This window comes from Brachypodium distachyon, chromosome 1, assembly GCF_000005505.3.
Source record: "Brachypodium distachyon strain Bd21 chromosome 1, Brachypodium_distachyon_v3.0, whole genome shotgun sequence".
In the NCBI taxonomy this organism is placed as follows: domain Eukaryota; kingdom Viridiplantae; phylum Streptophyta; class Magnoliopsida; order Poales; family Poaceae; genus Brachypodium; species Brachypodium distachyon.
Window position 1 is genome coordinate 69507919 of NC_016131.3, and position 12102 is coordinate 69520020.

At 42.3% G+C, this 12102-nt stretch overlaps 3 protein-coding genes across 6 annotated transcripts; 2 read left to right on the forward strand and 1 right to left on the reverse strand.

Moving 5' to 3' along the window:
• Window positions 1-489: 489 nt before the first annotated feature.
• Window positions 490-4102, reverse strand: LOC100838445 (protein CLT2, chloroplastic). Its single transcript, XM_003561895.4, has 10 exons — window positions 3692-4102; window positions 3412-3557; window positions 3232-3269; window positions 2751-2866; window positions 2376-2475; window positions 2253-2288; window positions 2079-2129; window positions 1655-1778; window positions 1322-1447; window positions 490-1002 (listed from the first exon to the last, which is right to left on the reverse strand). The coding sequence occupies exons 1-10, from the start codon at window positions 4069-4071 to the stop codon at window positions 845-847; spliced, it is 1275 nt and encodes a 424-aa protein (XP_003561943.1). The 5' UTR covers window positions 4072-4102; the 3' UTR covers window positions 490-844.
• A 194-nt stretch (window positions 4103-4296) lies between these two features.
• LOC100832187 (methyltransferase-like protein 2) lies at window positions 4297-7945 on the forward strand. 4 transcript variants are annotated; one of them, XR_002961989.1, is made up of 10 exons: window positions 4297-4617; window positions 4997-5207; window positions 5297-5427; window positions 5540-5573; window positions 5669-5744; window positions 6458-6635; window positions 6763-6849; window positions 6964-7063; window positions 7226-7435; window positions 7572-7945. XR_002961989.1 is itself a non-coding variant. In XM_003558528.4 (10 exons), exons 1-9 carry the CDS (start codon window positions 4327-4329, stop codon window positions 7363-7365), a joined length of 1248 nt encoding a protein of 415 aa, XP_003558576.1. In that variant the 5' UTR covers window positions 4297-4326; the 3' UTR covers window positions 7366-7407; window positions 7572-7945. The 4 variants fall into 4 exon arrangements, 2 of the variants coding, with proteins under 2 accessions (XP_003558576.1, XP_024312891.1); XR_002961990.1 differs by having other exon boundaries at window positions 7610-7945; XM_003558528.4 differs by having other exon boundaries at window positions 7226-7407.
• Window positions 7946-8110: 165 nt separating this feature from the next.
• LOC100832495 (probable GMP synthase [glutamine-hydrolyzing]) lies at window positions 8111-11459 on the forward strand. Its single transcript, XM_003558529.4, has 4 exons — window positions 8111-8744; window positions 8982-9123; window positions 9198-9348; window positions 10866-11459. The coding sequence occupies exons 1-4, from the start codon at window positions 8456-8458 to the stop codon at window positions 11127-11129; spliced, it is 846 nt and encodes a 281-aa protein (XP_003558577.1). The 5' UTR covers window positions 8111-8455; the 3' UTR covers window positions 11130-11459.
• Window positions 11460-12102: the final 643 nt, after the last annotated feature.

Here is a 12102-nt window from a genome sequence, read left to right on the forward strand (position 1 = left end):
TAAACTCGAATGGATCAGCACAACTCGACAGACATATTTTTGTGCGTATGCTATCCTGTCATAAGAGATTTCTTGCTGGAACTCTTGGGGTTTCCTGTCAGCAAGGGCAAATATATCAATTTCCTTGGCAATAAAAAATGGTTCATGCGTGCTGTGTGTGTGTTTTTTCGAATCTTTTTCATCTGTGAGGGTACACAGTACTAGTATTTCTGTAGCTACAACTCCTATAACTGTACGTACACGTGCACAAGAACTGAACACACAAATAAACATAGTACAGTGGAGGAAGCAAGTAACTCCGGTTTGCCAAGATTTTTTCTTTACTTGTGCGTACTTGGATTTTGATGGAAATGTACAAGACAAACCCTTCTGAGTTCTGATGATTTGCACTTGCTGATGATTTTTGAACCTCTGTATCAAGCATTTTTGCTGGCGGCTAACTCGTTTGGCAATTATCTATCGACGTACGAGTAGAAAACAACCGAAATATGGCCTCTCAATCACAAGAGATCATTGAAGTTCTGAACCCTTTGCTAATGTATTTACAAGCCTTTCCGACACTTCCTTGTAGATAGGCTGAAGTTCTGAACCTTTGGTGATATTTCCAAGCCTTTCTGACACAGAAAGGCTGAAGGTTTTCACATTAGGAGTTCGTTAAGCTTACAAGTTACAACTATACCCTGACTGACTGAAAGAATTCTCTCAGGCAGAAAAAAAATGCTTCCGGAGCGCCGCTCTCTTCAGAAGTTCTGTACAGGTTTGTTCTGCTGACTGACCGCTATTGAAAATGTAGGATCTTCCATCAAAAGCTTTGTGCCATCCTTGTATGTGATTTTGGTTTAGTTCAGTCCGTCTTCTGTCCATGAGATGAATTTTGAGGAAGGTTGTATAGGAGTAACCCAAGCACTAAGACAGCAGCACCGACCAAAAAAGACGTGCTTAAACTCGTCCCTCCAGGCATGTATGGCAGAGGAAGCGACAGGACATATATGGAAAGAGGTACTGCAGGGGAAGCAGAAATTGAAAAGTTAGAAATGAAAAAGACCGACCGAAACAGAAGAATAGTATACAGTCGTTCCAGCTTCTTATTAGTTACTATTAGGACATGTGTGCTAAGCTGCTAGAATAAACCCACAAAATGATTCGCATGGCACATACACATTATTAAATGCCTCTAGTTTAAGCGAAATAAACCTTGACCTTACACTACGGCTTTGTGTCAGCATTTTTCACTCAACTTCGAGAACCCCTGTCTCATATCTGATATTTATGAACTATTATAGTGCTTGTTAAACTATTCAGTGGGAATGTGTTAAAGGACCTGCTAAAGTTGCTGTTAGCGAAGCAACCAGTGCAGTAGACATCTTCACCAGATTTAGCACAGAAATGTTGAAGGCCATGTTCAAAGTTATAAAGAGCAGTGGTAGCAAAGGGGCTCCATGGCAATCTGAAAATTCAAAATATCAGCACATGAATGTGATATCTTCAGAGAGAAGTGGTTGTGTCAGCACGGTCTCTCAAATATTTTATTGAGAGAGTTTTCTACAACCACAGATATGAATTTTAAAGCAATTAATGATATACAGAGTATAGATAATACTCAATTGTTTAGTATCCCAGGATACCAATATGAGGATTGAGGAGTAATACTCACCATTCAGATTACCCCCAATGTTCAGAAAGCATGCAGCACCATGGTTTACGTATGCAGGGAGCTCAGCCAAAGGGATGCCTTTCAAGTTAGAGAGAAATGGAAGGAGTAGGAAGACAAAAAGAGCCTGTGGAGTCCAACATAACAGATTTGGAGTGAAGACAAAGGAGAAAAATATGTAGTTTAAGGAGTGAATAAGAATACAAGAACCATGAAGAAACTCCATATCATCGTAATGTAGTACTCCCTCCGATCCATAAAAAGTGTCGCCACTTGGTACAAAATTTGTACTAACTTAGTACAAAATGGGTGACACTTTTTATGGATCGGAGGGCATACCAAACAAGAAGGTTCAAGTAACATTCCTCTTTTCACGGGTGACTATTAGACCTGCAATGAACAAAACAAAGATGACTTTATATCTTACCTGGAATCCTGACCCAAAAGAGTTGACCACAAATATGTCAGGCCGCTTTCCCTGTGTAAATACACATACAACCAAACTATCATGCTTTTAGCCTCAGAAATTGCTTGAAATAACAATAGAATTTAGTTACAAAAAATATTGACATGTTCTCGTGCAATTATTGTTATTACGAACCTCAAGGCGTTTTGCACCATCAATGAAAACAAATTCCTGTCATAGTATAATAATAATATTTAGAGCTGGGAATTTGGGATAACTGAAAATTTCATCAGAGGCACACCAGTAAGTGCACTCAACCTTGATTACGGATGCACCAGCGTGACATGCAGATGAAGCCATCAAAACCGCTGGCCAAAAAAGCTTGACATCGGATAGAAATGGACCACCATTTGCTCCACTGCATTCATAAAGTAAAAGCATGGCCAGGAAATACTCAAGATCCAATCAACACAAAAATAAAAATATTTCACACCTGCCATATTAGTAGTGCACATTCACTGCAATGTTACCCTATCAGTGTCAATACGTGCTCATCAGCAGTATGGTACTTACACTAGTGTATCCATGATGTCTAGTATAACAGATAACTGGAAACTATTTAGAGAAATTACAAGAATCATCTGAGGCACAAAAATAAATAGTCAAAACAAGGCTAAATGTTTCAATACACACCTCACTACTGATAGAATTACTCCAGTTGTGACAAGCAAGCATCCAAAAATTTGGTTTGCTCTATATTTCCTTCCCAAAATGACAACAGATAAAATAAGCTGCCATACCAAAAAAGACTGCAAAACGAGGAGAAGCTTGTTAAGATGTAAACATTGAGTATGCATCAAATGACTGAAAACAAAGTACTGATAGGCATGCAAAGATCTTATATCAAGCATTGAAGATAGCAAGATTATTTAGGTGCTGCTTCAGGAAAGCTCTGAGGTTTTAACAAAAGAACATTCTGAAGACGAATCACATTTTTTTGTAGTATACGAAGAGGAATCAGAATAACATTGCAAAGATGGGATGGATGTTGCAATGTTGATACATGGTTAGATCTAAGCAGTACACAGAATGTTCACAACTAGCATAATTCCTACACTGAGAATTAAACCTGTCGAAAGTTTTAGACCTGTCATGTAAAATAGTCACATAGTACCTGAGACAACACTGGAATAGATGGCCCAGGCAACATTGCTGCGAAGACAGATAACAAATAAATATAAAAATCCATTTAGTTTTCATCTGAATCTAAAGAAACCATGCTTCTGATACTGCATCTGTTAAAATTATATGCATACTAAATACTGCATTTTGAAAGTAAAGTAGGGATATTCACCTCCCGCAGCCATGCCTGAAGCAATGCCTAGTGCTTCTAATAAGCCAATTAATATGAAGCGCGATTTAGGAAGCGCTAGCATTTCTTTACTGACAATACCAGCGTGATATCTTATGAAAAGAATAGAGAAATACACAATAACGTACCTGCAAAATTAAGGAAATATCGTGAGAACGTCAATTACCGTAGAAATCTCATCACAATTATTATTTTTACCCTAGAATTAGAAACCGGTGTGTGCAAGCACTTAAGAAAATATCCTTGGAAGCATCAAACTTGCCCAAAGGTGAGGACTTGCGCAAGGAAGAAGGGGTAATTTTTCATGGGCACGAGAGCCAGCTTGTACAGCACCCGGTTCATCACCGCGAGCACCACCGTGGCCGCCGCAGCCGCGGTGATATTCGTTCCAGACCCACCACCACAATCACCTCCTCCCCCTGAATCACTAGCCGCCGCGGCTACACGCACGCCCCGCTTCTCAACGAGTCGCATCTCGCCACTATCACCGGGGGCAGCGGCGGCGAGGCGAACGAGGCGCGCCGCAGGCGGGAGGGAGGCGCAGAGTGGCTTCGGGCCCCATTGGATACCGCGGAGAAGAGGAGGCGGCGGAGGCCGCTGAGGGTAGTGGAGGTTGGAGCAGAGGAGTAGCGAAACGGACATGGCGGCCGCTGGCCGGCTGGCGGCGCGGTTCGAAGATTTCGCGGGGGTTAGTTCGTTTGGTTAGCTTCGTTTCTGTGGACGGCGACAACAACTGTGCCACAGCCTACAGCCATTGAACAGCACGCGACGCTCCTAGTCCTATGTTTCGTGTCTCTGACCAGTGACCCCACCTCTGGACTAAACCCCAACCTAGCCTCCGAGGACTTTGCTGTCCCGATCCAAACACTTGCGCTGCGGCGGCGCCTCCCCCTCCCGATGGAGGTCTCCGACGAGCTCCGGTCTCTAGAGGCCACCGGAATCTACCGCCTTGCAGACTCCCGCGCCGCCTTCCTCGACCCGGTACGCCTCCTCAACGAATCCTACCGACGCTTCCGCCTCGTCCCTTCCGCGTACTACTCCCGAAGCTTCGGCCCGTCGCATCAGGGAGGCGACGCGGAGAGCGAGCGGACGGTGCCATCTCCCAACCGGGAGAAGCGGAAGCGGAAGCGCCAGAAGAAGCCCCGGGAACTCAATGCTGTGGAGCGGCTGGCTGATGCACGGCACCAGGTGATTGTGTGATACTCCGTACATCGGTTTTGATTATTTTACTGCTGTTTCCTTCTTCTAACAGCAGTACTGTATTAGTGAAGAGCTCAATCAGTGAAAATGTTGTGGTCTTTCCATCACTCATTTTACCCAGAGGTGATGGTTAGATAAAAGTTTTGCCGCACCGAAGGGTTAATTTTGTCAGCAGCAAACTAGAAATTGGGAAGTGCCATTTTTTGTTAGGAATTTGTAAAGATTAACTGAAATTATCATTTGTTGGCTTGTTAGGCTGGAAGTGGAACAGTATGCCTGCTTCGAATTTGCAGAGAAATAGGCTGAAAAGTGTTTTACAGGTATTGTGATGTAATGTTTGGATCTGTTGTGGTGTTCCATTTGCTAGGAAGCGAGGCCTTTGCTAATTAGCGCCCACGATTCACTCCTTAAGGCGAAGGATCTACTGGAGTTCCTTCCCGAGATGATCAAGGGAGAGGAATGCCTCCTTGATGTGGAAACTAAGTTGGAAAACAATTTTGTTGAGCTTGGGAGCTCGTGGCGAGCACCTTTCTATGAGATGACTGTTTGCTTTCAGAAGGCTCAGAACAACGAGGATGGTAAGATTAATCATGCCAAAGATGTATGAGTACTTCTTGTTGACCATGTTTGCATAACTAAAGCAGTGCCTTCTCTATTGCCTTTACAGGTTTCTGCAATGTCCAAAGGAGATCCATTCCGTTATTTAATAGGATAATCAATGGTGATGAAAATGATGACGCGGAAGGAGAATTTCAGAGTAGACGTTATATTTTGCCAAAAGGAAGTTGCTTCCTGATGGTGAGTTGATGTTATCTTTCTTTAGTGCAAGTGTCTGAACTATTTTCATCTAACTGAATAATTCACCCTTAATTTGAACTTTTGCATGATCCTGATGATACACAACATGAAGACTGACTTCAGACATGTTCGTGATCTCATTCCTGGTACGTGGTACGTAATGTGGCATGAAAAATGGCTTTATAAGACATCATTATGGGCTTGATTTGTTCATTTTGTGGATGATGTATTTTTTCTCCAGATAATTCTAAACAAGAGTACAACCTTATTGTTATTGATCCACCTTGGGAGAACGGATGTGTTCGTCAGAAAGAAGCGTAAGTTAACCGGGTTTTTGGTGTTCATCTTCATTCTTCTTATTCTGCCAACGGAACATAAAATTTAGATGTTGGGGTGTTCTGATGGGTCTTCTTTATTCGTGGCCTACTTTCCAGTCTTTCTCATATTTGTTTATCTGTGACATGCCATAAACTGCATGATATTATTATTTAGACTTCTCATTTTTAACTAGTTAAACTCTCAGATGCTATGCTTGAATAATTAGCATAGATACGTGATTACTGAAATATTATGCTACAATACTTGGTTATTTTTAGATTGTTCCTGAATGTTGCATTTGTAATCCCTATGGTCTATTCCTTAGTTCTTGAGCACTTTTTTCATAAGAGTAAGAAGCATATCTTTTGCGGTCTCCCGTGGTTTGCAGGTATTTATGATGCACTAACCATGAAACATGTGTAGTGATATTAGTAAACCCTTAGTTGGGTATAATATTTGTCAGTAATTTCATGAAAACTAAATTTCTTGGACCAGAATGAATCCATCTTTGTCGAACCATGAAACATGTGTAGTGATATTACTAAGCCCTTAGTTGGGTGTATATTTGTCAGTAATTTCATGAAAACTAAATTTCTTGGACCAGAATGAAAGGGTTACCATCTCATTTTTTATTGTAATTGTCCCATTTATATATTGTCAGCTAGGTATATTTATGAATTGGAGCTCATTCATTCAACAATTTATCCCCTAGGTATCCTACACTTCCCAACCGATATTTGTTGTATCTTCCAGTTCAAGAACTTGCCCATCCAGCTGGAGCTCTTCTAGTTTTGTGGATTACAAATCGGGAGAAACTGTGGAAATTTGTTGAGGATGAATTGCTTCCTTCTTGGGGAGTGAAAGATCCCACTGTGTTTTATTGGCTGAAGGTTTGCATCTAATACTCATATGCCAGCTTCTATCTTTCGTCTGTAGTTTCATTGGCACATTTGGTAATTTTATAATGGTGCTGCTAGTTTTGTGCAATCTGGTTCTGAAAGTCTCAACAAATCATAGGTGAAGTCGGATGGTTCACTGATTGGTGATCTAGACTTGTTCCATCACAGGCCTTATGAGTGCCTCCTTCTTGGCTACATAAATGTTGTGAGTTCTTGCTCCTAGATTATTTTCCTTTCTTTTTCTGGAATGCAATACTTAATCTACACCACATATCCTGAAATTGATATATTTTGTTCTCTCCTGGTTTTCTTCATGCAGAATAAAGAAGCTGAACTAAAACCAAAATTTAAGTTTCTAGAAGGCAGCCAAGTAATTATGAGTGTTCCGGGTGCACACTCAAGGAAACCTCCCCTCCAGAGTATCCTTGCCTGTAATTTTTTACGTGTCCATTCTGTTAAATTTTAATATCCATATCATTATTTGTAGTAAATTATATATATTCTGTTATAAACACAATGTGGCTCTTTTGTGTTCAAATACCAAAAAAAACAATATATATGCACTCCTTGACCTGCAAAAGAAATACTTTCAGAATATATTCCTGGTACTAAACCTCCACGGTGCATTGAGCTTTTTGCAAGAGATTTGGGTTCTGGATGGACCTCTTGGGGAAACGAGGCACTGCATTTTCAGGATTCCATGTACTTCTCGGAGAAGTAATTGGACAGAAGATAATTGTTGAACTGAAACAAGAGATACAATGTATATGGTTGTATCTCATGTTTTTTCTGTAAGTAGTTACTCCCTCCGTTCCTAAATACTTGTCGTGGTTTTAGTATTTAGGAACGGAGGGAGTACTTCTTTTTCATTCTCTTATATTTTCTGGCCATGCCTCGCATTTTACACTGCTGTATTTGCCTTCTCAGGTTGATTGTCAATCTTTTTTTAACCGACGGCATTACAGCTTGTTGATCTTCAGGTGCCGAAGCAAAACTCCAGCTGATTTTGCATAGTTCCGCTGTGTGGTCGGTTTCTTGATCAGTGACTACTCTCAGGCGGAAACGGTATTAGCGGTAGCTGGTTAGTATAACAAGGTCCATTTTTTTTTCTTTCCAAAGTTGGTAGGTTCAATTTATGCTATGTTGGCTTGACGGAGATATGAGCCACATTACAATATGCGTTCCCGCGTAGCTGTAAACTTGCTTCCGCCGGGGAAGTGAGAGCAAAGCGGCTGTAATAGACAACTCTGGAGTGAACTTAAGTTCATAACTTAACACCTCAAAATTGCAGTTCAGCTCAACGTCTCATGGCTGGTTTTATCGAACTACTCCGTTGGTCCTCTTGGGAAGATATTGGAACTACTCCGTTGGTCCTCCAGGTTGGTTTTATCCTTCGGCACGTGTACAATCTTTTCTCGGTCTCTTGTACAGGACGGTTGGTTTTCATTTCGAGACGTGAGTGCCGTTACGCGCTGAAGCGATTGGGGAAGCCACAGTTGGGCTGGGCTGCTAGGTGTGGCCGGCGGTGCATGGCAACGCTTGCGCGTAACGGCTCGAGGCGTTGGAGTGAAGCCACGCTCCATCGATCGTGCCGTTGCACCTGCAACTCGACGGCGACGTGCCGACTTCCAGCCCCAAAGCCGCCTCCGAAGAACTCTCTTAATCTCAACGGAATGACGTCTCTGCCCTCACGAAGAACTTCTGGAGATGCTGCTCACCGCAGGGGTGGATCGGTCGTTTGGCATTCGCTTCAAAAACCTCATTAGCCGCTCGGTTCTGCTCCAAATCGTTGCACAACGTTCGAACTTCAAATGCCGGGCGTCAAGTCGACGTCTCCGGCGAGCAGATTCCCGGAGCTCCCTCGCATCCGGACGACTCTCCCCGTAGCCAGGGGTGACGTGGTAGTAGTAAGCGCCAAGGCGCAGTGCAATAATACGAAATCGAAGGCAGAGAAGAAAGGGGAGAAGCGGCGAAAGAGTGGTACTAGGGGAGAATGTGGTGAATCCGCACCGTCAGCAAGGCTTTGGAGCCCGCCGTCGCTGCCGCTACGCAACCTGGAGCTGGGGAAGAGGAGGTGCTCCTGGATCACTGCCAACTCTGGTGAGTTTACTCTGTACTGGACTACTGGAATGGTACTCATTTAGTACAATGCAATTTTTTTCACCTTTCGTCCGTCTCCATTGTGGACTCAGTCTTCGAATTGATAGATGTATTTTGTGATAAAATACCTAACAAGAAGCATGTAAACTTTGAATTTTGAGCATGCATAGGGCTGTAGTACTCATAGGTCATAGCTCCGGATGGTGCCTTTGCACCCGGTGCCTCATGTTTCTTCAGAACCACTCTATGCTGCATTCCATGATGAAGAATGGGGAGTTCCGGTCCACGATGACCGTAAGCTGTTTGAACTGCTTGCCTTATCACAAGCCTTGGCTGAGATCACCTGGCCTGCTATTTTGAGCAAGAGGGAGGAGCTTAGGTGAGGCTTAATTTCATACTTGTGTTCATTAAACCACGCGCCAAATGGTCAGTGAAACTTCAGTCTTGTATCAGGGAGATGATTGATGGTTGTTTCAACGATGCATCCGTGTGTGAATTCAATGAGAAGAAGATAAACCAGCTGGCGAGGTCGAACGGAAGAACGCTGCTGTTGTCAGAGCAAAAGATACGAGCTGTCGCCGCAAATGCCATGCAAATGCAAAAGGTAAGAGAAATCTGGATGCTATTCTTCCAGCTGTTTGTGTGTAAATTGTTTCTTTAGTTATATTTCATTTTCACCTTCTACTTCAAAGCAGACATTGAACAGGAAAAAAAATTGTTCTTCTATTCCTCCAATCATTTATGATTGCCATTGGCCAAACGTGTATAGAGATGGAAGGTAGAAGATAGATATGACATGTAGGCCCGTGTAGTCAGTGAGAGAAGCTAGTAATCCTGGCCGGGATTGTTCTGTTCCTAGTGCGACAAACGGCCATTGGGTTAGAATTGACCGGGATTAGTAAACACAGGGTGCCAATTTCAGGAATTAAGAGGTCGGGGTTCGATTGCGACCGTCTCTATAAGTTCAAGGTTTAAAATAGACTTTACTCGCCAAACAATGTGACGAGACATTTGGAAAACTAGGTGATTCCCCGTGTGTTGCCGCGGAAAATTCTATATGCACGTCTGAATATGATTTTAAAAACAAATGATAATAACATGATTTAATGTAAAATAAATATGAATATTGTAGAACAAAATGATTTTTATCATTCACACAACCTATGCAAAAAAATAATAGGTGTAATTTTGATGTGCATGAAAATTAACAATTTCGAAGAAACCAAAAAGTGAAGTTTCATCAACCTTAATATTTGCAGATCTTAAAAAAATTGACATACATACATATCATGAAAATATGTGTGTTTGGTGAAATATTTATATGCAACATGAAGATGAAAAATCTTAGGTATCAAAATATTAAATTAGAATGAACCACCAAAATGGATGGTGATGTGGAGCATTTAAATGCCCATGATGTGCATGATGTGGATGATGATATGGACACCTTGCATCTCAAATTTGCAAACATTAATTGCACTTAGTGGGGATCAACTTTATAGTTTATATAGATAAGGATGGTACCTCCATTTACCTAATTCATATAGAGAATGAGCAAAAATTTCAAATCTAATTGCAAAACTCAACTTATTTTCTCTCATCTACTACGGAGCAAGCAGTACTAAAATGTCAAGGCAGCTGTGCTTCTTTCAGAAACAGAATGAAAATGGCAAAATCATTTTCCAACAGAATTGTAAAGGCCCATGATCTTTCTTATGGGCCGGATGGCCCAACCTACTGCGCTTAGAGAATACAGGACTGTTGTCATATCGAATGCCAGTACCTCGAACAACAACGCTATATGCTACTTATCCTTTGCTCTCTTGGACTAATCCTACTCTTGCATCATACTGTACTACATTGCGACCAAGTTCATTAGTATTCTTCAGTCTAACAGACTCTGCTGTTTCCTCAAAACAAAAGTGTCTTAAAACTAGCGCATCTATCACATTGTACCATGACATTTTACCCAAGACAATACACGGGCTTCCTCCTTTTACTCATGATTATTTGCCGAGTCACAATTTACCGCGATCGACTTAAACTTCTTACAAGCAGCCTTGAGTTCCATAACTTCTGGACTTCTGGTGGTGTGTTACTAACGTCAACGCACTTCTGCAGGTAGTTCAGGAATTCGGATCGTTCAGCAACTACTGCTGGAGCTTCGTGAACCACAGGCCCGTTACAAACGGCTTCCTCTACGCTCGCCGAGTACCCACCAAGACGCCCAAATCTGAAGCCATGAGCAAGGACTTGATGCGGCGAGGCTTCCAGTGCGTCGGCCCTACGACAGTCTACTCCTTCATGCAGGTCGCCGGGATCGTAAACGACCATCTGCCGTGCTGCTTCAGGTTTCAGGCGTGCAGCCCACCCCAGGGCTGCTGAGTGCCTGAGTTGGGATTCAAGGGTCAGGACTCAGGAAGGTGTAACCAGTTAAGTCTCCGAATTCGGCCTGAATTTTATCCTATGATTCTTTATCGTCTAGGTATATATGTTCATTCTGTGGTTGTCTTCAGTTGTCATTGTCATGGCATTTGTACAGTACAGTTTGTGGACATATTGTGTAGATTGCACGAGTATATTAATTGTGTGAGGTCAGGTGTGGTTGCTTTCTTAACTACATGTAACATATTTGTGTTGTGGAGTGTGACATTGACTAGCTTGATGTACATGGAGTTATGGACTATATCGAATGGTGTGTTGTTGTTTTCCGAATATCTGGTTCTAAATTGAGTTGGTGCATGAGATATGCTATGTGTTGTAGTTTTAAATTTTTTTTAAGGATGTTCTCGTTCTTCCGAAATAGATGTAAGGATGTTGTTTGGCTCTCAAAAAATGTAGCGTATGATCTTCTTAATAGCTAACTATTGGTGTCGACAACAATAGGGTCAGAGATTCATAGACAGAGACAACACAGGGATTGCTGTACATGATGACATAGGAACACAATACGTCATTCCTTATGTCATACACTTGCCTTGTATAGCAAAACACAAGATAAAGTTTTCTCCCCTAGAGAAGTGAGCCCCTAAACAGAAAAGCTTAGCACAAGAAAGTTCCACCCCCTTTCAGACATTCATCAACTTGTTGTTGATTAGGCAGCTAATTGGAACATCCCCATAAAATAATCACCACACAATGGCCACGTTTCGCCTCGCCATGGCCGTGATCCCCTTCCTTAAACCTCTCTCGTACACAAACCCTTTCTTTAACCCTCACGCTGGAGGTAACATTTAAATTGGAAATGCCAACTTTTACCAAAGAAAAGAAAGCCGGCCGCCCCCTCCTCGAGGACGGCTCGGCATGCGTGCATCTGGCGGCTTGCTCCACCGACACGGCCAGTGCAACACCCGCGAAT